The following is a 22,514-nucleotide window of genomic DNA, read 5'->3' as shown; positions in this document are numbered from 1 at the left end:
GCCACGTGACAGCTCCCGCGGCGCATGCGCCGTGCGCGGGTCCGCGCCGGGCCTGAGGGAAGTCGTGGAGGGTTTCCGGGTTGGGCGGTGGCACCGGGATCGGGATCAGGGATCATGTCCTGTGCCCTCGTCCCCTTCGGCCACTTCCAGGACCTGGAGGCGGCCCGCGACTTCCTGTGCCCGCACCGCCGCCCGGGCAGCGCCGCGGTCGGCAGGGAGAGCGGTGAGTGCGCCCCGAGGTGCGGGGCCGCGGGGGCCCGGCCCGGCGGGGCGCGAGTGGCGGGGCCGCCCCCGCGGGGCTCGGGGCGGCGGGGCAGGCTCCACCCGCCCGCAGGACTGGCCCCGGGCCGGGCGTGTCTGACGGTGAGGCCGGTGCCGGCTGCACCCCCTCGTCCCCGCTCTCCGAACCCCCCGCCCGCTCTCGGGTGACCGCGGTAGCCCCGAGCGCTCGGGGTCGTTACCGTGGTAAAGGCCCTTAAAGGGTGGGTGTCCCGCCACAGCTTCCACACCTTCACCTGCAAGGTCAGGTTTTCCTGGTGTCCAGAAGTTTCAGGTGTCAGTCCTTACCCTATGGTGTGAAGTGTCTGGCCAGCGACCCCGCCTGCCTCAAACTTCTAGGTGAAAGTTGCAGGTGTCTGAAGATGCTCTTAATAAAGAATCACACAGCCGCACGTTGTGCACGCAAGATTGTCTAATAATGCATAATACACTTAAAGTATGCTAAAGGTTTAGTTTGGCAGCTTAAATTTAAAGGGAGCAAATCTTACAGCAACTACAGTCTGGAGCTGTGGACCAGGTTTCTGTTGTGTGAGGCAGGGCTCAGCGAAGGCTGAGCTCCCCGGCACAGAAGCTGTGTGTTCTCAGCAGATCCATGCCCAGGATAGACAGCACAGGCAATGGAAACAGTGTTTCTTGTATGTTGTTACTGCCATACTGCATTAACTGTATACATGTATATGTATGTATAAAAACTGTATACGCAAACTGTTTCTGGAAACAGTACGGAAAGAAAGTGTTTGAAATGGTTAATAAGGATGCTTGTAAAAGTCCTCACAGCTGTAAACAGCTTTGAGAGAAAGCAGCAAGGTGCTTATATAAAAAGCTTAAAATGTCTGGGGAAATTAAAAGAGGGGGAGATCATAGGATGGTTTGTGTTGGAAGTGACCTTTTATCTAGTCCAATCCCCCTGCCATGGGCAGGGACACCTTCCACTAGACCAGACTGCGCAAAGCCCCCTCCAACCTGGCCTTGAACACTTCCAGGGATGGGACATCCACAGCTTCTCTGGGCAACCTGTTCCAGTGCCTTATCTTCTTTGTTACAAAATTTCTTCCTAATATGCAATATAAATACACTCTCTTCCGGTTTAATACAGTTGGCCCCTGTCCTGTCAAAAAGATGATACAACAATTGTAAAAAAAGTTTAAAAGGATACTGTATGTTCAGCTACTTAATTTTGCCACTAAAACTTCTCTGTGCAGAAGTTTTGGTAGAAAACAGTTTTCTGCTGCTGCTTGTGCTTGTTCATTGACTCTGATACTTCTCTGAAAAATCCATACAGGTTCCATATGGCTTTTCTTTTAGTATTTGTATCTAAAGGAGGGACTCTGGAACTGGAAGGTTGTTGTTAGTGTCTTGAATTCTGAAGATAAAAGCAAAGGATTGTTGTCGGTTTGTGTTTCTAAAAGTATGTGCTGAAAGAAATTAAAATATATCTCTCATATTTGGTGGTACATGTGAAAGACGTTTTTATAAAATGTCTTTCGGATACTTTTGTTGGATTGGATTTGTCAAATGGCAGCTGTAAAGGGGGAAAATATTTAGTATGTTGTAAAATTGCCAAAATGATAGAAGCAAAGAAGATGCAAGTTCCAAAATATGCTATTCTGATATTTTAATGAGTGGGCTATATTCTGGACTATTTTTATATTTGCTCATTCAGTCATTGAGACAGAGTGTCAGAAGTGAGTGTTCGTCAGAATACTGCTCATTTAGATTCATTGACATTTTTTGGATTTGTGCCTGGCATTTTTTGATACCACAGCTGTTTTCATGGTTTGGGATAAATGAGCATAAATACCAGCAAGTGAGAGTTCCCGAAGTGGCTTAGACACAAGATTATAACTTAGTAATTTTGAAGCAGAAATTCTTAGTGTGTTTGTCCTTGACAGGGAGAAGTGCTACTACAACTTGCAGAGGTATCTTAACTTAGAAGTAAATAAATGGTGGAGGTATCCTAAGTTAGAAAAAGCTGGGCTTGGCTGTGTGGAACTGGAGATTGTTTTCCCATTAGGCTCGTTCCTTCAGTTCTGCTTTGCTGCTGCTTTGTGTCCGAACCAGGCGAGCAGCTGAGCTAAAGGGTTGCTTTATAACTCGGGCTGAGATGGGAGGGTCTGGATCCTGCAGTTACTGCCTGTCTGGTGGTCTTGCACCCTCAGTTCTTGCTCTGATTAGAAATACTTAATTCAGTTTTTCATTCTCTCTTTCTTTACCTTTTTCCCCCCCCCCCACTAATCTGTTCATTTTTCTTAGTAAGCAAGTGTCTAGTTGCATGGCAGTCCAAAATTGCTCCCTTTTCTTTTGGATGATTGTTGTGTACCTTAACTGTTCTACTGTTCACAAGGAAGGGCTCTTTGCTGTAAATAAAGTTTAAATGAGGTAGTGTGAGAACATGCAACAAATCTCTGCTTCTCATGTTGTGCACCAAGGAAAGAAAAAAATGTTGTTCAAGCAAATTCTTCGTGGTTTTGTTTGTGTTTTTTAAGTGCATATTGCACTTCTATGGCAGAAAGAACTAAGGCAAATATTTTTAACTAAGCAAGATATAAATAAAGGGTTTTTAGTAGGGAATGCTTCAGTTAAAACTGTTCCATTGACAGAACATACTGTTTTAAAGCAGTAGTTCAATAAAGTTGCATGTTTAAAAACTTGAATTTTCATCTCCTTTTATATTTTTAATCTCTAGGAGGAAAACCTAAAGAGTAGTTTGTTTTTACTGATAAGTTCAACAAAGGAAATATGTTCTTTTTCTATGAAACGCAACTTTTGTTCTAAACTGTGTTTATTTGCACATAACCAATTATATAAATATCAGTAAGCACATGTCAAAGTTCTGAGTTTCTTTTTTTATTTTAATCTGGAGGACCAGTACTTTTTATTTACTTCCTTTTTTTTTGAAGTTACACTGCCTTTGTATGGAAACTCTTGCTGGTATTTGAAAGTTGTAATTAAAGGGAAAATGCTGGCTACCTTAAGGAAATAAATGTATATTAAGTATTTTTGTTTAACAAAGCGCATTTCAGTTAACACTTTTTCTTTTTGAGTCATAACTAAATGTTTTAGGCATTTAGTAGAACTTTCAAAAGCACCTGTCAGGTTTTGAATAACAAATGCTTTTGAAAAGGTGCCTCTGGAATCTTCATGGAGTTTAGGGTTTAGGGTTTTTAATGGGAACTGAAGGCCTTGTCTTTTTTGTTTTCTTAGTTATAGATCAAAAAAGTTTTTTATGCTGTTTTAACTTTGGCCATTTTTTCATTCTAACAGAACTAACCACAATATTTTCTGTGAGTGTATTTGCTACAAAAAAAAAAATTAACCTGATTAATGTAAAAGCATTTTTGCAGTAACATTTTAAATGAAGAGAACTTACTTGCTTCTGAAAATGGAAGCAGTATCCATTTCTAAAGCAAATTAAATTTAATCAAATTTTTAACTTAGATGTCTTTAATATGAATAAAAAAGCTGTACCTTCTCACCTAGTTGTATTTAACGTAGCAGCATAATTCATTTATTTATAAGTTAATCTAGGTTGTCAATTTCAAATGTAATTTGAAAAGGCTAAATAACGTGCTGCATATATTAAAAATCCAGATGTAGGTAACTAAAAAACAAATCTGTATTTCTATTCTAAGGGAACTTGAGGTTTGTTCCCTTGCTCTGAACAGGTAAACATTAAAACACATTCAACAGGAGAAAAAGATAATAGAAAGCATCCTATCAACTACAACTTCACTGAATCTTTTCCCGTAGCCACACAGTTTGTCTAGTTTGTGTAAAGGATATACTTGTCTGGTAAACTGGGGAGGAAAATAAAAGGTGCCCTCCTCCTCACCTTGTGTAAAGTCAGTTCTGCAGGTGCCTGTTCCTTGCTCGGTCAGTAAACACTGGAAGGAAGGGTTCATGTGCTTCTGATTCAATCATGTGTTAAAATTGTTAGTCATGCAATGCTGAAATAACCTGAGAAATGTTTTTAGGCTGCTTGAGGTGACCATTCATGTACAATAAAAAAGTAGCTGTATTCTGCTTCACAGCACATGTTAGAATAACAGGTGCTGGGGTGGATCTTACCTCACATGGCTTAAATAAATAAACCCAGTAATATAGAGTAAGTTGGTTAAAGGTGCTTCCTATGGATTTGCCATATCTTTATTCTCTAGAAAAAAAAATTGCTATGAATGCTTTTTCATATTTCAGTGAGCAGGACTAAAAAAGCATGAGAATTTAAGATTCTTGGAAAAAGTAAATGCTGCTAATGAGGCACAAATCCTCTGTGTATCCTGAGCCTAGTGGTACCTAAGTGGCTTTGAAAACTGCTGCTTCAAATGTGCAAATATTGGGAGTAGGAAATATTTGCATCACATTTAATTTGACAGCTTGCTGTGTTGAAGATGTTTCAGGATGCCTGTTGGCTAGATCAGAAAACAGCTGTAACAGTTAACTTCATTATACAGCTGTCCATAATAAGGCATACATGTGAACAAAAAAAATCCATTTTATTTGCAAGATGTAATAGAGCTTTGCAGGCATAACAATTTTAGCATTTAGAAATTAATGGATATTTAACTGAAAAGAGCAGAAAACAGAACAATAAAGACAGATAACATTTTCTATAATCTTTATAAATTGAGGAATTTAACTGCGATTTATTTGGAGTGATGTGTGTCTCTGTTCCTCCAGTAGACTCTCAGCTTGAACTGTGTTTCAGAACATTTGATAGGCTTGATGACAGCAACTCAGTGACATAGCCAGGTAGGACTGCTGCTAGATATGATTTGGAGGTGTTAAGGCAAAACAAAAAAAATCAGTACTTTCTTGATGTTTTTAGTTCCCAGGTGTTTTTATCTCCAATTACCTGAATGAAATTAATAAGGAAAAAAGCCAACAAAACCAAACTTGACCTTGGGGATTCCTAAGCAATGATACCTGTGTCTGTGATAGCGAGTTTGTGCTTATTCAGGGGAAGAAAAAAATTGATCCCCTGATTTGGGGGGTTGCTCAGAGTTATGAGGCGTCACTTTGCTGCTTTTTTTTATGGTAGAAATGATGACTTAAGCCTGTCAGAGAAACTCTTTTCCAAAATCCTGCCCTGTTACGTTGACAGCATCGTGCTCTTCAGCCCAGTTCCTCTAAACAATGTGTTCGGAGTTGTGCTTGTACACTTGGCCTCATCTGGATCAGCTAATTTAATTCAGAAATATGGAAGGCCAGGCTTTTTATTTCTGAGTTGCCAACGAGGTTACAAAGAAAAAATTACATTACAAAGTCAAATTCTAGATTGCATTTAGCAATAGAGTTGTTCTTAACTGTTTCTATATCAATCTTATTGAATTTGGTATATTCTCATATTAGACTGTTGTGACAAGATCTTTTCTGTTGCCTCATTAATCAGATCCTCCCTCTCCAGATGGTATTATATACATTTAAGATTCCTTTCTTTCTGTTTTCATGTAAAATATCATAAAAATACTCACTCTGCCTGAGCTGTATTACATCTGTAATTGTTAATACATTCTCAAATATAGGGAAGACTAAATGACATGCTCTCAGTATAGATGACAGAATGGTGTCAGAGTGCTTTATCCAAATTATCTTCTCACCTAAGTATTTTTACTTCTTTAACACCTATATAATCTATTCCATTTGTTTCCTCTGTGCTTTTTTTCCCCCTCTATGGTATGTTGAACTTTGTTGTTGGAGTTAAGTTACAACTGTAAGCCATGGAACTTCACAGCATTTATTTAAGAAATCTGTGTAGTACCTGGATTATTTTTAACTTCATCATCTTTTATTCTGTTGAAAGCAGTTGTGACCACCTTAAAGAGGAAAAAATGCTCAAGTGGTTCTTTTTGAGATTAGAGAGCTAACTTAGCTTGAGTGGTTTGGGTTGTTTTTTTCCACTTACGAATGTCTGAAGCGATAAGAGAAAACAAATGCAATACTAGTCTCAAAAGAGGCAAAACAGCCTAATATATTTGTCAGTCCCCACGCTGGAGGAGGTTTGGGAATAAACAGCCTGTGATTACTGAACAGCAAGAAGATTCTAAACTATTTCTAAAATTCCTTGGCTTGAAAAGAAAAGAAACTGTTTCTATTTCTTCATTAATTATACAATGCAACAGTATCAGAATTGTAGTAAATGTACATAGAACAAAAACATCTGCAACTCTTGCACTTAAGCAATCTTTTCTTGCACTATTACTTATTGATTTTTTTATATTCTTAAAGCATGGATGGGAAGAAACTGGAAGATCATAAATCCAACAAACTACACGCTTTTAATTGCATGTTTCCAAACACGTCCTCTGATAACCTGCTCTGTAGAGCTGGAACATAGATGTGAGGGCAGGAGGAAAAGGCTTCTGCTGCCTACTCCAGATCCCATCTTGCTCTGGAAGGGAGGACAGTGGCAATTTTCTGTGCTCAGATATATATTCTGTAATCTGGGGAGAAAATATTAAACTGAGTAAAATCATCTTTCATCTTGAGTTTGACCTGTAAAATGCCAGTTAGGCCTCGTTGGTCTAGATCTGTTGCTATTGTTTCTCTCTCCTCTGTCTTTGTCTTTTAAGCAAAACATGCCTATCAGTAGAAATTGTTCTTGTGGGTATTAAGTTTATGATAAACATGCTTGAAATGAATTTTCTTCTGGATTAACATGAGTGTTGCACATGTGCAGTGTTTAAACCAACTATGAAGTTTCAAATGTGCTGATGGAGTTTTAATGCTGTATGCTTTAAATTAAAGGATTAAGTGGTTCTTGTAGACCCAGTAGAATGGACTTTTATTTTTACAATCTCTGCAGTAAAGCAAAATCTGGAATATTGCTGCTGCTTTATCCCAGTAGGGAGAACTGTTTATAAGACATCTACTACTAGTAAGAGGTAGAGATGAAATGGAAATATAGATTTGTGAAGGAAAGTTTAATTTTTTTAATTTTTTTTTTTTCCCAGAGGGGAACTGGAAAAATGGTCATGTTGCAAGTGAAGAATTGTTTAGGGTTTGTTTAGGTGTTGATTTCTAGATAATGTGTTACATTCCACAATTGCTAGTTCAGATCTGTAATGTTACTAAAGGAAATGGGGTATTTATTAATCTTCATTGTATCAGAACTTGGACCCTGTGCCATCTCTCACTTGACTGACCTTATCAATCGCTCGTGAAAGGGAAAGTCTCTGCAAGCTGACAGTGTCCATGGAATATTTTGTAATTCATTGGCACAGGTGAATAACTGTGTGCTTTGAGTTCCTGTATGACAGTGTGTCCTCTGTGCCTTCTCTGTCCATTGTTTCAGAGAGAGTTGTCTCTTGTTTAATACCTTACTTCAGTAGCCATTACATATGTGAAGTATCTAAATAACATTAGTAAGAAATCAATTGTAATTTCATTTCTTCTTAAAAAAAGAAACAATATATGGGAAGAATGGATGCAAAGGCTTGAGAAATACATATGAAAGTGCATGCAGGGGCAATCTATACGATGTGGAGGATGGACATGAAGGAGCAAGCTTGTAAACCCTGGTAGGCTGGAGGAGGTGCTGGCTTTGCAGAGCAGGTCGCAGCTCCAAAAGATCTCTGCAGTTTTGTCAGTAGAATGGTGACTCACCATTACGTAATTTTTCCATGATTTTTGGCTGACTTAGTATCACCCAAGGAAGATGACAACGACCATGAAAGTGCAGCTGTTCTCAAAGAGGCAGCAAGAGTTCTCGCAGATGAAGTTTGCTGTTGTGGGTGTTCAGTCTCAGAACTGAAGTGGCTGTTTCTTGGGAATGTTGGTCTGCTCTGTGCCATAGGGCCAGCTTTGGCGCCCCGACTGTGTTCCTTGGATATGGTTATGTTTCTTTCTGGACTATGGCATGCTGACAGATTTCTGTCCTTCATGAGTTTTATAGGAAGGAGATTTTGTTGCCTTCTGAGATAATAAAATGCAAACACTAGTAGAGTTTTATTAGGTATCTTAAAGTAAACATTGAAGTTAGCTACTGTTTTCTTGTGGTTTATATTCAACAGTATTTGCCATAATTCTCATTTATATGTTTATATTTTTACACTGGAAAATTTTCAACCTCAAGTACAGGATGAGACCGTGACCCTTGGAAGCTTGTTGCTTATATAGCAACGCCTGAAATAACCATGCGGTTATATCTGTATTGATGATGATGCAGTAAAACTGTCTGACTCACCCATTTTGTAAATGATACAGACCTTTTAATTTCACAAAGATTATTCATGGAGTGGGCATTTTGTCTTCTACAGTCTTGTGAAATACTGTCTTGCTGTTCTGAACAGCGCTGGTAGAAAGTTTGTTTCTTAAGCTAAAATATTTTTTTCAAAGATTTTTGTTTTCATTAGTCATACAAAAGTTTTAAAATCTGCCTGTAAAAGACAAAAACCAGATTTCTGTTTCATTCTACTGTACACTGTTTTGTTTTTCCTTACTTGGTGGTAAAGGAACTAGAGTTTTTAAACCAAATAAGATTGGAGTGGCCTTGATACAAACCTTTTTGTGTGTACTGTTTGACCATCCAAAATGGTAAAATCTTGCTTGCTTAAAACTAAATTTAAACTTATTTGAGACATATTTAAACTTCTTAAGGTCAAATTAGCCATGACAACAGTTGATGGAAAAACTTGAAAGAAATCCTTGGAAAACTCTTGAAGTCTTATTGGTGTTACTGCTTCAGATTTCACAGTAGTGCATGCTGGATGGAAGTCAGTCTGTGGCCTTTCGACTGGACTACAGTGATGCTTGTTAATTAATTGAGGGTCCCAATAATGGTGGTGTTTGAGAATTGTATATCTGCTACTACGAAATGCCAGTGGCTGTTAAATTCACATCAAGTTCTGTATTTTTTGGTGAAAAAATTTCACATTTTTTAAAAGGCTTCTACATTCACTCTTGTAAGACAACTGAGAAGAAGGCTATGAATCTCTTTTCTCAGGTGTTTGAGATATTTTGTAAGGTTGTCATTTCTGAGGTTTCTGAATGCTATAATTGAAACTGATTAATTTTCCTCTGTGTTGTCTTGCTAAGACTTGAATAACCAAGGACCTTGTGCTTGTTTTCTCCTTGGAGGCCATACCTTGAGTTTTTGCTTTGCTTTGGTGGTGGGATCTGCATTATTCTGGGCTCAGATGTTTTGTGGTCACGGATGAATTTCTGTGTACAATCATTCCCTTGTAAAATGAACTTATGTTGCTATTGGCTGATCCTGTAATTGACTTAAACCAAATGAAAATCCACATTATGAAGAGGAAAGTATTATACTTAAGTACAGAAATACTGTCTCTCATGAAATGGTACATATGTGGTTCTTGTAGTGCGTTACAGGTTCTCTTAGTAAAGCATCTGGGGGCATATACATAAACTTCTGAGGGGTTGGAGGGAGCCTGTTGTCCCTTCTCCCTTTGTAGCTGCCTAATATGTACAAGATGGGGCTCTTCTTGTCTTTGGAGTAGTAGAAATTAGATAAATCAAGCTAAAGCTTAGATTTTTCAGTAAGGCTTTAAGTCTCTGTACCTGCTGGAGAGGGTTTTTGTCAAGTGGACACTTAGGCTTCCCCTTTGCCCTCACTCTTCACTTCAGCTTACAGTATAAAACTACAAATAGATCTTGGCTCTCTTGAAATGTCTGAAAATTGAGAAAACACAAATTTAATTGAATAATTTTTTCTAGTAAAGTGCAGAAAGGCCCTGTTGAAGGATCAGTGATGTGTTGTCCCAAGCACTGTTCGCTGTAAGTGTCAGAAATGGAATTAAATAAAATACAGAGAAATAAGACAGCCCTTTGTACCACTTCGGGGTTCTTTCTGTAGGACTCATTTAGTATCTGCTATAAACAAAGTTATAATGAATTGGTGGGGAAAGAAAAATGACCACCAGCAATCATCTTAATTGTGATTTGTTTTGGTTTTTTGCTTATGGCATATGCATGTTACAAGTCTTTTTTCACTTAAAGCAGGCAAATCAACAAGTTGGGAAGATGGTGGCTGGGGAGCCTGGGATGAAGCAGAATTGCAAGAACCTGTAAGTTCATATAAATGAGTTTTCATTGCTAACTTGCCTACTCTAGAAACTGTTCCACAGGTTTGTGTGTGTGATTTATTTTTTTTTTCTCCTATATAGGTATCACCTAGGCAAGAAGCATTTTGACCTGTGTTTTAAGTATGACTGCTTTTTTGTCCCTTGCTCCTGTAATTGTTTCTAAATATAGCTTGGATGTTACCTATTGTGATATTCTTGTATTCTGTAGGCTTTTTTCTCACTAGAGTATACACACATCTTTCTGTGCTGCTGCAGCTGGGGGCATCTCTTTTATCCTTTAGCTAGCCAGAAACACTAGGGCATGGCAGTGAAGTTATAATAATCTCTCATGAATTAATAAAAATCAAAAGCTACTCAATCAGGAACCACTGGCACAGACATCTTCCTAAAGATCATGTAGTACTCTTTTTATGTTGTCATGTGTGGATGGTGTTACAGGAGGGATTAAGCTACATATGTGGAACAGCATAGTTGCTCTTTAAAGGAGGAAAACATTCTTCTGCCCAACTAGTTTAGCTAAGAGCAGCATGGCTAGTCTGTGAATTGTTTGTAAGGCTGAGACTTCTAGCTACCAGCTGACTTGAGATGTTGAAGAAGCTGTCTTTGTAGAAATCCTTTGCAGCTGAATGAGTCATCTCAACAGAATTGCTTGATTAAATCCCTCTAAGAGCTCATGGGGTAGGCTGAGGAATCCAGACCTCACTGTGCTAACGAAATGCTCTTATCTGCTGTCATCATGTCAGTGGCCAGGAATTATGCCTAAGGAGTTGGGCAGTATCCTTATGCCTGCTTATTTCAGCAGGGAAACAGATATTTCAGCTGAGGTGACAAGTTGAAATGAGCGTGGTGTCTCCCAGGGGTGAATCGCTGACCCTGATGTTGGGAATGACAGGAGTATAAAAAGTTTTCAATAGGATTGGTACTCAACTCCTCTACAATTACCAGGAAATGAGCATGTTTCTCAGGCCACATCTTTGTTAAATGTGCTGTAATATGTATAACTTTCTGAATGAGGAGAACAAATGCTTGGTTTTTCTACTTCATGTTGTAATTTGATAGAAGCAGCAGGTGTTGCTAAATTGAAATCATTTAAATTTCTGCTCTTTAATTGTCACACTCTTCCAACAGGTAGTTCACACCCTTCTTGCTAAACACTGCATCCTCTACTTACGTGTTTTTCTCTAAAGTCACTAGTGATTCCAGGTCAAACTCTTCAGAAGGAGTTTGCTGTCATACACAACAAACAGGTTGTTCTGGGTAGGAGCATACAAATACATGAGTCTGTATGTCTGAACGCACAGAAAAATGACTACGTGGGTCTAGCACAGAGTTGAGAATTAATAGTATAATGTAACAATGAATTCCCTTGTTAAGGCCTTTAACTCTTAATTTATATTTTAGTTGGCAAAAAAAGTAATTGTTTCTTGGAATTGCTTGTCCCCTGACAAGTATCTCTTTCATGGAACATAACTTCTGAGAAAGTACTGAAAGTGGAAAAAAGTTTTGGTTTTTTTTTTATAAGGTGTTCTTTTGTGGAACTCATTAACTGTGTTGTACACGTGATGATGTTGATGTCTTTTCTTAAATTCTGATTTTAATCATTCTGTTTTTCACCTTTAAGTAATTTGTTTTGACAAGTTCAGTGCTTTTCATGTTTTAACCCTCAGCTTATTTTTGTCACTAATATAAGGTGGCCATGTTTTATGTCTTTAGACTTCAAGTTCTTTGTTTATGTTTACAGATAACTTTAAATTTTCTGTCTGAAATACAATTTTAATTCCTTTTAATCTTTCAACAAACCTTTCATTTCTGTTTCTTTTTCCTCAGTTTGAAAATCATGCCATTAAAAATTAGTACAAGGCTTTTCTTTGGCTTTTGCTTGCGTGTTTTTGCGCATAATGCATTTATCTCTGTCAGGAGGAGTTAAAGTTGTCATGAGTATCTCAGAAAACTTCACTGCCTTTTTGTAAAGTCTTGAAAAATGCCAGTAAATAGGGAATAATTGTTGCTATACAACTTGACATCCATCAGCAGACAAAAATGACATGAAAATAGGTTCTCCTCTTGCAGAAATTGAGTGTGAACAAAGGCAGTTAGCAGAATGTTTGAAGCGTGCTAATGTAGACTTTATGATACATATACATGGTATTGCTCTGTGCACAGTGACCATTTTTATGGTACAACCTTATGAAAGGAACTAAATACAATGAATAACTGATTAAGAGCATGATATGCAAATTATTCTTACAGTTTAGTGTTTATTTTTCTGCTGGGAGTAAATTTGTGTGTTTTCGAGCAGGTGCAACTTTATTATAACAGAATAAATAGTACGGATCAGAAAATGACTGCACTGAAGTTGTTGGGTTTTTTATTTGTCCATAGCTGCTTTGAAATACTAGAGGATGGAGTAATGTTTTGGAGAGATAGAAGGACATAGGATTGAATGTGTGGCTATGGAAATGGAAGTCTGTGGACAAGGGAAAGTGTGTTGCTGGTGTCGGTTAAGAGGATGGATCTAAGGATCAACTCTGAGACCTTGTAGCACTTCACTCAAAACCTGTTACTACCTACCTTTGAACTGTCGTTAGCTGGAGCTACTTTGTTACACGAGCAAATATTTGACTTGTTGCTCCCAGGAAAAAAGATGCAATTTTTTTTGCTTTTATACATGAGGATGGTATCTAAGTTTTTACTTACTCATCGTTATACCACTAAAACTTGACACCACTTAGTTCAGATTTGTTTCACTGTGAAGTTACTTTGTGGAAAGGCACCTGATACCTGTTGCATGTTACCATGAGGCCTTAGTGTGAATACCAGCTTAATTACCTTCTTCCTATGTGCATGTATTTACTTAATGCTGGTCAGTGTGTGAGCTTGGATAGATTGTTCATTTTGAGTATGGATTGTAATGAGAATAACTCAAGAGATTCTCTCCAGTCTTTAATCAATAAAAACTGTAAAACTTTAGATCTCATTCTCCTAGCATCTCTTTGAAAGGAGAAGATTTTGAGGAGTAGAGCTAGTGATGAATACTTCTTTGTTTTCTGTTTTGTAAACACACAGAATTAGTGCAGGGTTGATGCTTTTCTCATGACCTTTCATGAAAGGTGGAGTTGTGTGACGTGATAAATAATAGTCCATTTAGTGCTGCTGTGGAGGGCAAGCCAAATTGTTGTCGTGAATCTTGCAAGTTCTTCTGTTTTTAAAAATTATTGCATACATTGACTAAAGCTTTACCTGTAGGAAGAAGAGGAATCTAATTCCAAGAACCAGAGAAATTACTGGCTTCAGGACTGTGTGTTGTCCTTGTCACCTACAAATGACCTGATGGTAATAGCTAATGAACAGAAAGCAGTCTTTCTAGTGCGTAAGTATACCTGCTGCTAAGTATGTGTTCTAGTACACTTTATAGTAACCAGGGCAAGATTTGTTTACCTCACACCAATCTGCTTATCCCCCAAGTCATGACTTCAAGAATTTTGGAGTGTTTTATAGTGCACATCATGCATTTTCTAGGTATTGATTGGCAAGTAAGTTGATTTGTCTTTGCTTCTCAGCTATATTTTGACCAAGAACTTTTTTATCCTGTATAATTCATTTGTACTATAACTACCCAATTGTTTGAGATGCTTAAAGATATTGACATTAATTTTGCTCAATAAGAAAAACAAAACTTTTGTGCTAGTTTTAGCCATTAAGAAATACTTGACCTTATTTTAATTTTCCCTTGGAAAAAGAGACCCACCTGAGCCACTGTCACTTGGAGGAGGGAATATTACTGTGCATTGCTTTTGAGATTTCCACCTTTGATAGAAAATTCTTCTCCATCTTGAACAATGGGTGGCTTTATATTTTACTCCAAAGTAGGGCTCTGGGAACTTTTAAAGGTACCTCCAGCTGCTGTTTACATATGTGCTATTGTCTGGGGTGCTGGTGCTATTAACAGCTGCATTTGGTGGCACGTGAGCATGATGAAGAGAAACCTCCTGGTAAGGAGAATATTAAACCAAAAAACTGACTGTTGAAGCTCAGAGTTGCATAATTGGGCAGATTGCATGGAGTTGTCATGCTGCGTTGTCATTCTCTGCAAAATTGTGTGTTCCAAGCCTGATGTAGACTAGTTGCTAATTTGTCACCAAAAATGAAAAGATAGCGGTACCACTTATAACATTCTTATTGCATCAAGCACAAAGAAGTGATTTAACTCACTTTGCTGGAGAGCTGCCTCTGCTGAACTGCACAGTGGCAGCTGTACCTCACAGTGGCAGAAGTGTCCCCATGTGTCAGGTTCTTTAGAAAAGTCACTAAGAATGTCTTGTTACTTCTATGATTTTCAGGGTCTGTAATTAGTACTTAATCTAAGTGTGGTAGGATGTATTGTACAGAAGAGAAGGATTGTGAGATGCAAAACATTACAGTTTTATGGATGGTGTCTTTATTCTTAATGGCAGCTAAATGGAAGCACGGTGACAAGGGGAAAGAGGAAATGCAATATGCTGTTGGCTGGAGTGGCTCTCTGAATGTTGAAGAAGGGTAGGTGTTGAAATGCAGCTGTGATTAAAATGTTCTTTTCATGTTTAGTAATTAGTAAAATGCTTTGTACTTGTGCCTTTTTTCTTTTTTTTTTTTGTCCGACTGCATTCATGGTCTTATGTATTTTATTGTTGGAAACCGACATAAAGTAACCTGGGTGATCAGAAACACTGTGTGCAAAGGTCACTCATGCATTGTGTGATGTCTCAGGACAGGTTCATACAAATTAAAAGAAATGTTCTCTGTGCAGATCAGTGTATTTGTGTATACTTTAGGCATTTTAATAAATCTGGGTTTTCATGCTTTCTGTAAGTTCTTGTTCTAGTGGGAGAAAAAAAGAGTACCCTTTTTGAAAAATCTACTTTTATAGTAGAGAAGAAATTTTGTTGGGGGTGTTGCAAATGGAAATGTATGAGGTTGTTTTAGAAATACTTCTCTTCATTTTCAAAACCTCAAGGAATTTTAAAGTCATCTCTCTGATCAAGAAATGGGTTTGGGCTCTAAGTCATTGGAAAATTTGCTTTCATCATGTGTTTGGTATTTATACAATATTTTTGCTCAATCTCTCTTCAAACAACCAGAAAGACCCTTTCTTGAATCTCCATATGGAAGAAGATTTTGCACTTCGTTATTAAGTTTGCAGCCTTGAGTTGCTGTTTGCCTTTGAACGTGCTCCCTGTTGGCTTCAACCCTCTGTTGTGCTGCAGGAGGTGCTGACTTAATCAGCTTCTCTCCAATCTGTAAAAATCATAACCCCTTTATAAAACTGCTGCTGCTACACATTTGAACTGTTATGTATGTACATCTTTGAATTTGTGGGTTTTTTCCTCCCATGCTACCACTGCAATTACCCTGACATCTTTTGTTAAAAAAAAAAGAAAAGAAAAGAAATTGTTTGAGAGTTTGTTTCTCACTGCTGTTACAGCCCTGAGGGACACTTTCATTCAGAACAGATAGCTCTCTATAGATAAGTGCAGTTATATTCACTACATTTTGATTTACTTTTATTTATTGTTCTGTGGAAGTGTAAATATGTCAATTACTGTCAGATTGTCAGAAGACTTGAGTTTTTTTGGTTGGTTTTGGTTTTTTCTTTTTTTTCTTTCCTCGAAGTTGCCTACAACGTTCTGTGGTGGCTAAGCTTTGCTATTGGTAGATGAGATTTCACCGAGATAAATAATGTTGCTTTGAGGATGTAATGGAATTGCAACTCATCTCAAACTTGCATTTAGAAAGCTTTCTCTAATTGTCTAGCCTGCTTATCCTTGGGGGATTTGAGGTGACCTGAAATGCAAATAATAAACAGTAATGTGGGCATTTATGCTTTAAGTGCTGTTTGGGGTGTCATCTTGAATGTATATGTTGTTTCATAAAACCTTTGTACTGCTTCTGTTTCCCCAGCCAGTGTAAAACTTTATACCATGGTAACAAGTAAATCTGCTTGCCTTCTGCATGCTTTGCCTGTCGTGCATTGAGCATGCTTGGTTATTGCATTATCTGGGAAGATCATATTAGCTCTTCTAATGCTCTCAAATTATAAGGCAGTGAAATGCAGTGGATATAAAGTCTACCTAATTGCATAATATATTAAAAAATTTTATTTTGATAAGTATGGTTCCGTTGAATTTTGTTTTTTTAAAGTGGTTGTTTTTGGTATATCATTATAGATCGGAAAAAGTTATTTACCTTGAGGTACATGAAATTTAACTGGAATCTACTGAACAGTACTGACAGAATAATCACACTGTGATTTATGAAAGACATCATTAGGAAGGTGTAATTAGCACTCATGCAATCTACTTGGGCATTCTTGAACTTGTAATTGAAAATGTCTTTAAAATGGACTTTTTTTTGCTTCTTACTATGAATATTTATGATGTGCTGCATTAATATATTATTAAATAATTAAAATGCTGACTTGGCAAGATCTCTTGTGTAGAGCAAAATTACAAAACTGGAGAAAAATTCATTAATTTTATCTTTCTGTTTCTAGTGAATGTGTGAGTAGTGTACTGTGTATTCCATTGGCAAGTCAGAAGAGGTAAGGATTGATATGTATATGCATCACTCGTCTCTTTACATTACACTTTTATACCTGGATAGCTTAGAACAGTTTTTAACTTCCAGTCTGTCTTTGTGAAACAGGAGCTCCACAGGCCGCCCTGACTGGACCTGCATTGTGGTTGGCTTCACCTCTGGCTATGTTCGTTTTTACACCGAGGTATGTTCCTCAGCATGGCAGGCCACGAGCAAGATGGTGTCATAAACATCTGTGTATTTTAAACTTTTGTTTCTGCAGATAGTGTTTTTTGCCTTCCCTAAGGAAAAGGGCAGAAACGTTCATGCTTGTTATTCTTTCTCTCCTAGAGTGGAGTACTGCTTCTTGCACAGCTTTTGAATGAAGATCCTGTCCTACAGCTAAAGTGCAGAACCTATGAAATTCCCAGACATCCTGGTGTCACAGAACAGGTTTTGTCAGATTATTTCAAAAGCGAAGTGGCAGTGTTATGGGGTATGGAAGGGAGTCTTCTCTGTGAATCCTCTGTGTCCTTTACCAGTTTTTGATGGGATGGACAGTTCCTTAGAACAAGAGACTCTTGATTTCTTGTTCTATGAAGTATTCATGCCTGTATAGTTTGAGGATTCAGAATGTCTTTATTTTTTGGAGTATTTTTCTCTGTAATAGCCTTGCAAAGGAATCCTTAATTCGTTTTCTGTTTATTCATCTGTGAGCACAAAGTACAATAATGCATTGATGGAGGGAGAAAATGTTACATGACAGGTGCCAAGAGCTATGTGTACTCATTCATAAGAACTTATCTTAATTATTTCACAGAGAAGATGGCTGAAAATTTAAAAATATTTATAGGGCTAGGAACCTGCATGTCATTCTGAGTATTTCCTGCAGAGAAGGTTCTGCAGAGCTCAGGCTATTTGGTAAAGAACGCAGCTTTCTTTTGCCTTTGGCTGAATTAGCTTTCTTTATGCAGAAAATTAATGAAGTTATGGAAATTTCCAAGTTTGCTTTGTACAAATGCTCATGTGACTTAGCATGACATTTTTGGGATCAGTTTTAAAATACAGAAGCATTAAGGAATTTGAGTCTTCAGTGTGTATCAGCAGATTAGCATCTATGTGCCCAAGTGGTAATTCAGTGGCTAGTCCACTTTCAGAATTTGGCTCTTGCATTCTAGAGGAACCTGTTTTTCTGTGGCCTTCACAAGCTGCTGTAACTTATGTGTTTACTTCCTAAACCGTAAAATATATTAAGCAAACAAGTTATTAAAAGAAGATAAAAATATAGAACTATGTGCCTAAACAATTTTTTGGACAGTTTAATACTGAATTCCAGTAGTTTTGCCTTAGTCTGTTGCCTGTGGCTTGTTAGATATTAACTCTTTGGATGTAATCCTCATCTTTGTGTAGTTAATAGTATGAAATGCCAGAAAATAAGCTGTTCCAATAGTAACGGTGATCTATTTTTTGTCTCTGTTCTCTTATTTTTTCCACAGAATGAAGAGCTAAGTATTTTGTACCCAGCAGCAATTGTGACAATTGATGGTTTTAGCCTCTTTCAGTCCCTTCGTGCATGTCGCAATCAGGTAGCAAGAGGTACGTTTAAGGGGAGGTGTTTTACTCTGTGAATAGTACCTTATGGTATATGAAGTTTACTTAGGTTAAATATCGAATCAAGGTGGAATTTAGGTCTTCCTTGCTTGTCCATCTACTATTGACACCTACTGCATACAGGAAAAGTTCGTCCTTTACCAAAAGAGTTGTCCGAATAGTATTGACTGCCTTGTACATACTCACTATAACACTGTACACTGTTTCTGGCTGGGATAGAGTTGATGTTCTTTTTAGTTGCTTGTATGGGGCTAAGTTTTGAATTTGTGATGAAAACAGCACTGATAGCATGCCAATGTTTTAGCTATTGCAGACCAGCACTTACACAGTGTTAAGGCTTTTTTTGTTTCTCACACTGCCCTGACAGTGGAGTTCATCAGAAACTGGGAGGGGACACAGCTGGGACAGCTGACCCCAAATGACCAAAGAGATATCCTGTACTATATGATGATATGTCAGATAATAAGAGCTGGGAGAAGGAGAAAGGGAGAACCTTCAGGGCTATAGCATTTGACTTCCCAAGTAACTGTTATGTGTGATGAAGCCCTGCTTTCCTGGAAATGGCTAAATACCTGTGTGCTGATGGGAAGTAGTGAAGAAAATTAATTATTTTGCTTTATTTGCATGCTGTCTTTATCTCAGCTCACAAGCGTTCTCCCTTTTGCTCTTCTGACTCTCTTCCTCATCCCCATAGGAGGAAGTGAACAAGTGCCTGTGTGATGATTAGCTGCCCACTGACATTAACCCACAGCAAACTGCTAAGGTGCTTCTTAGCATGTCATGGTGCTGATTTCATTGTTAGTGGAATGCTCTTCTTCCCAGTAAGGACTTTATTGAAAGTGATAATGCTGTGATGATTTCAGTAAAGGTCACTGCTCTTTGTGTTCGTGTCTAAGAGTTTTGGAAACCTGGTTTGATTGTGCAGACTTTGATCCTGTTCCTTTAGTACAGTCCCTGTTCATACTCTAATTTGGAAACAGGGTCAGTTTTCAAGCATGAGAGAACTGTGTGACAGTACAGTGTGGTAGATGGCACAGGTATGGTGCTGTTACAATTCTGCATGATAAATCCTTAAACAAGTGCTGTTGCTGAATTGTTCTCCTGAATTTCCTGATGGTTGTTCTCACTGAACTTCAAAATTTGTGAGATTCTTGTTTCCCCTCCAGCAAGTCACATCAGCAGACAATCAGGAGGGTGGGCGTGGATGGGAAACACAATGGACCTGCCAGCTTGACAGCTGTCATGAACTGTTTGGGGAGCAACACCCTTAAACTAAGGCTTGAGACTTATCTAGAAGGGATGAGTGATAAAGAACTGAGAAACGTGGCTGTGGTGAAACAGCTCTTCTCTGAATCACGTGGAGATGGCCAGTAGGAATGAATTGCTCACTTTTCTTTCAGTTCAAGGCAAAGTGGCATGAAATGAAGCTAGGTGATAGTAAATTGAAAATAAAAATTAGAAATGTTTATGCAGTGTGAGGTAAATTGTGGAATTCTTTGCCTGAGGTTGATGTGGATGCTAAAGGCGCGCTTGAGCTCAGAGGGAAATTAGTGGAGAAAGCTGTGGAGGTTACTGAGTGCTTAGAGCTTGCTTCTTTTTGTCTTCAGAACCTGTTTTAGAGGAAGCATCAAATATGTGTCCTTATTCTAATATTCTTCCCTAGACATCTGGTTTTAGCCCTTCTCAGATCCTGATCTGCCCTGCTAAATTGTTCCCTGTGTCTATCTAATAATGCATGTCCTTCTTAATGAAAAGGTAGTGCTTCCATGAAAATATGGGAGAAGACAAAATTCTTGAAAATCAGAAATTTAAAACCTGTTATTCTGTGAATCATGCAACAAATGCAAAAGAAAACAGACTGTAATGAGAAATACCCACCCATCTACTTTTAACAACCAAGACACACTCTGCTCTTTCAGTGAGAGATCACCATTTGCAGAGAAGCACTTACAGCTTGTTGCAATATCTGCAGCTGGAGTGCCTATCTTCCTTCATTCTTGATCGTCTGTGTTTTTGGGAATAGGTATTTTGAAAGTTTCAGTCATTCATTTAGTTTTACCACTGTTCTTACTGCTCACTGTTAGACATCTGATGAAAGTGCTGACTTTGCAAGTACTTGGGCAGAGGAGTTTGCACTTAAACATGCCCAGACCACAGAAATAAATGGTAGTTGCTTTTTAAAATTGTACAGAATATTATACCATAAATAACTCATGAAACAAAACTCTCTGCAAGTATGAGATATAGTTGTGATGGAATATCATGTGCAGTTCCATTCAGTTATTTTTTAAAATGTTTTAATTTCATGGAGTCAAATATTTTGAAAGGCCATTTTCGCTCAGCAGGTGTTTAAATGTATGTGAATTTAAAACTAGGTTATTTTTTGACTTCAGATTGCATCAGGGTTTTCCCCCTCTGTTATGCTATTCCTTTGTCTTCAACTCAGTAGAAATTTTTTTGTGTTTTGTCAACTTTTGTCAGCTGCAGCATCTGGCAATGAGAATGTTCAGCCTCCACCATTAGCTTATAAGAAATGGGGTTTGCAAGATGTGGATACGATTGTTGACCATGCTAGTATTGGTAAGCATTTCTGTTTAATTTCAAGTATTTGAATAAATGAAATTAATGCTTTCATACTGTTAAATTTGGGTTGAGAGCACTTAGTGGTGCTGGTTGGATTGGAATAAATAGTGGGAGAAGGCTGTCATAGTGAATGGTCTCATTAACCATTATCAAAAATAAATTTTAATTTCTTTTCTAGTCTGATTGAGCCTTCCCTCTCCACTTGAGGGGAGAAAAGGATATTACAGCTGTAACATCCTTTTGTTGTTTGGTAAGAAGCAGCTGAGAGAAACTAGATCAGATGCATTTATTGCAATTTCTGTCAGGTCAAAGAACCGTCTGGCAGGCAGGTTAAGGCTGGTAGGGGTCTTTCCTGAGTCTAGCACACAAAGAAAATAAAATTTGAGATTGCTCCTTTTCAAAAAATTCAAATTGACTTTTAGGGTCTCAAAGACTTTTACCCCTCAGCCTAGGTTCTTGTCAGAAAGGCAGATCTGAGGGACAGTAAGCTTCATTTCTCTTCCACACTTTCTACAAAAACAGGTAAGAGGTCAGAAGGCTGCTATCAAAACAGCTGAAGTGAATTTGGTACATGTATTTTTGCTGCTGAACTCTCCTGATTTTTTTGATTTCCCCCCCCCCCCAACAAATGAACTGTGCTTCATAATTAACCTAAGTACATTAGGTTATTTCTGCTGTGTTCTTTGGAATTTCTGTGGTTAAAACTGTTTCTCCTCCCTTCCCCCTGAATGTTGGCTGGTCAGTCCAGAAGGCAGGAATGTATTTAGGCTTCTGTAGCAATTGTATGCCTTTGTTCTGGAAGTATAAGACATTCACTTTAATGTTTTTGTTAGGCATCATGACACTGTGTCCTTTTGATCAAATGAAGACTGCCTCCAATATAGGAGGATATAATGCAACCATAAAAAACAGCCCACCTGCTATGTCTCAGTATGTTACTGTTGGAGCCAATCCTTTCACTGGTTTCTTTTTTGCCCTGGAGGTATGTACTACAAAGCTGACTTGCTGAAACTTTGAATAATTAATCCTTCTTTTTTTCTATGTGAGTATTTCTGAAGTATTTGTATGCTCATTTTATGCTGACATTTCCCCTTCTTGATCTTCTAAAACTGGAATGATTTGGAGTGGATATGATAGTAATGTCTGCTAATGAGAATTTTTATTTTCTATCTTAAAATGAATGTGATAGTCAAGTAACTTAATTTAAAAAAAAATTTTACCTTATTGCCAATTAAGTGACTTAAATTTTTTTGAAAAATTAAGTTGATATTGTGTAAACATACATCTTAAGAATTTTTCGAGTTCTTTGACCTTTGATCATGTACACACATGGCCTGAGTATACTGTAGTGATTTCTTGTAGAAGAAAACTGAAAGTTATGCTTAACCTGTGGCACATTTACACCATCTTCTGTTGTATTGGAGGAAAAGGATGTCAGTGTAGCTG

General features: G+C 38.0%; 1 protein-coding gene across 3 annotated transcripts in view; it reads left to right on the top strand.

Annotated features, from left to right (window-relative positions):
• The first annotated feature begins 58 nt into the window (after nt 1–58).
• RAB3GAP2 (RAB3 GTPase activating non-catalytic protein subunit 2) overlaps nt 59–22,514 on the top strand; it is a 45,580-nt gene continuing 23,124 nt past the window's right edge. Inside the window, exons 1-10 of one of the 3 annotated variants that reach the window (XM_027681725.1) lie at nt 59–223; nt 10,240–10,304; nt 13,569–13,692; nt 14,777–14,858; nt 16,852–16,899; nt 17,004–17,079; nt 17,226–17,327; nt 18,371–18,470; nt 20,967–21,065; nt 21,902–22,050. In XM_027681725.1, the coding sequence (XP_027537526.1) occupies nt 115–223; nt 10,240–10,304; nt 13,569–13,692; nt 14,777–14,858; nt 16,852–16,899; nt 17,004–17,079; nt 17,226–17,327; nt 18,371–18,470; nt 20,967–21,065; nt 21,902–22,050 (954 nt within the window). In that variant the 5' untranslated portion in view covers nt 59–114. Of the gene's footprint in view, nt 224–10,236; nt 10,305–13,568; nt 13,693–14,776; nt 14,859–16,851; nt 16,900–17,003; nt 17,080–17,225; nt 17,328–18,370; nt 18,471–20,966; nt 21,066–21,901; nt 22,051–22,514 lie in introns of all 3 variants that reach the window. The other 2 variants (XM_027681726.1, XM_027681724.1) reach the window with 2 other exon arrangements.

This window comes from Neopelma chrysocephalum, unplaced genomic scaffold (genome assembly GCF_003984885.1).
Source record: "Neopelma chrysocephalum unplaced genomic scaffold, ASM398488v2 Primary Assembly neopelma1_61b, whole genome shotgun sequence".
NCBI lineage: Eukaryota > Metazoa > Chordata > Aves > Passeriformes > Pipridae > Neopelma > Neopelma chrysocephalum.
The sequence above is the reverse complement of the archived record's forward strand: the minus strand, read 5'-3'. Positions and strand labels throughout refer to the sequence as shown.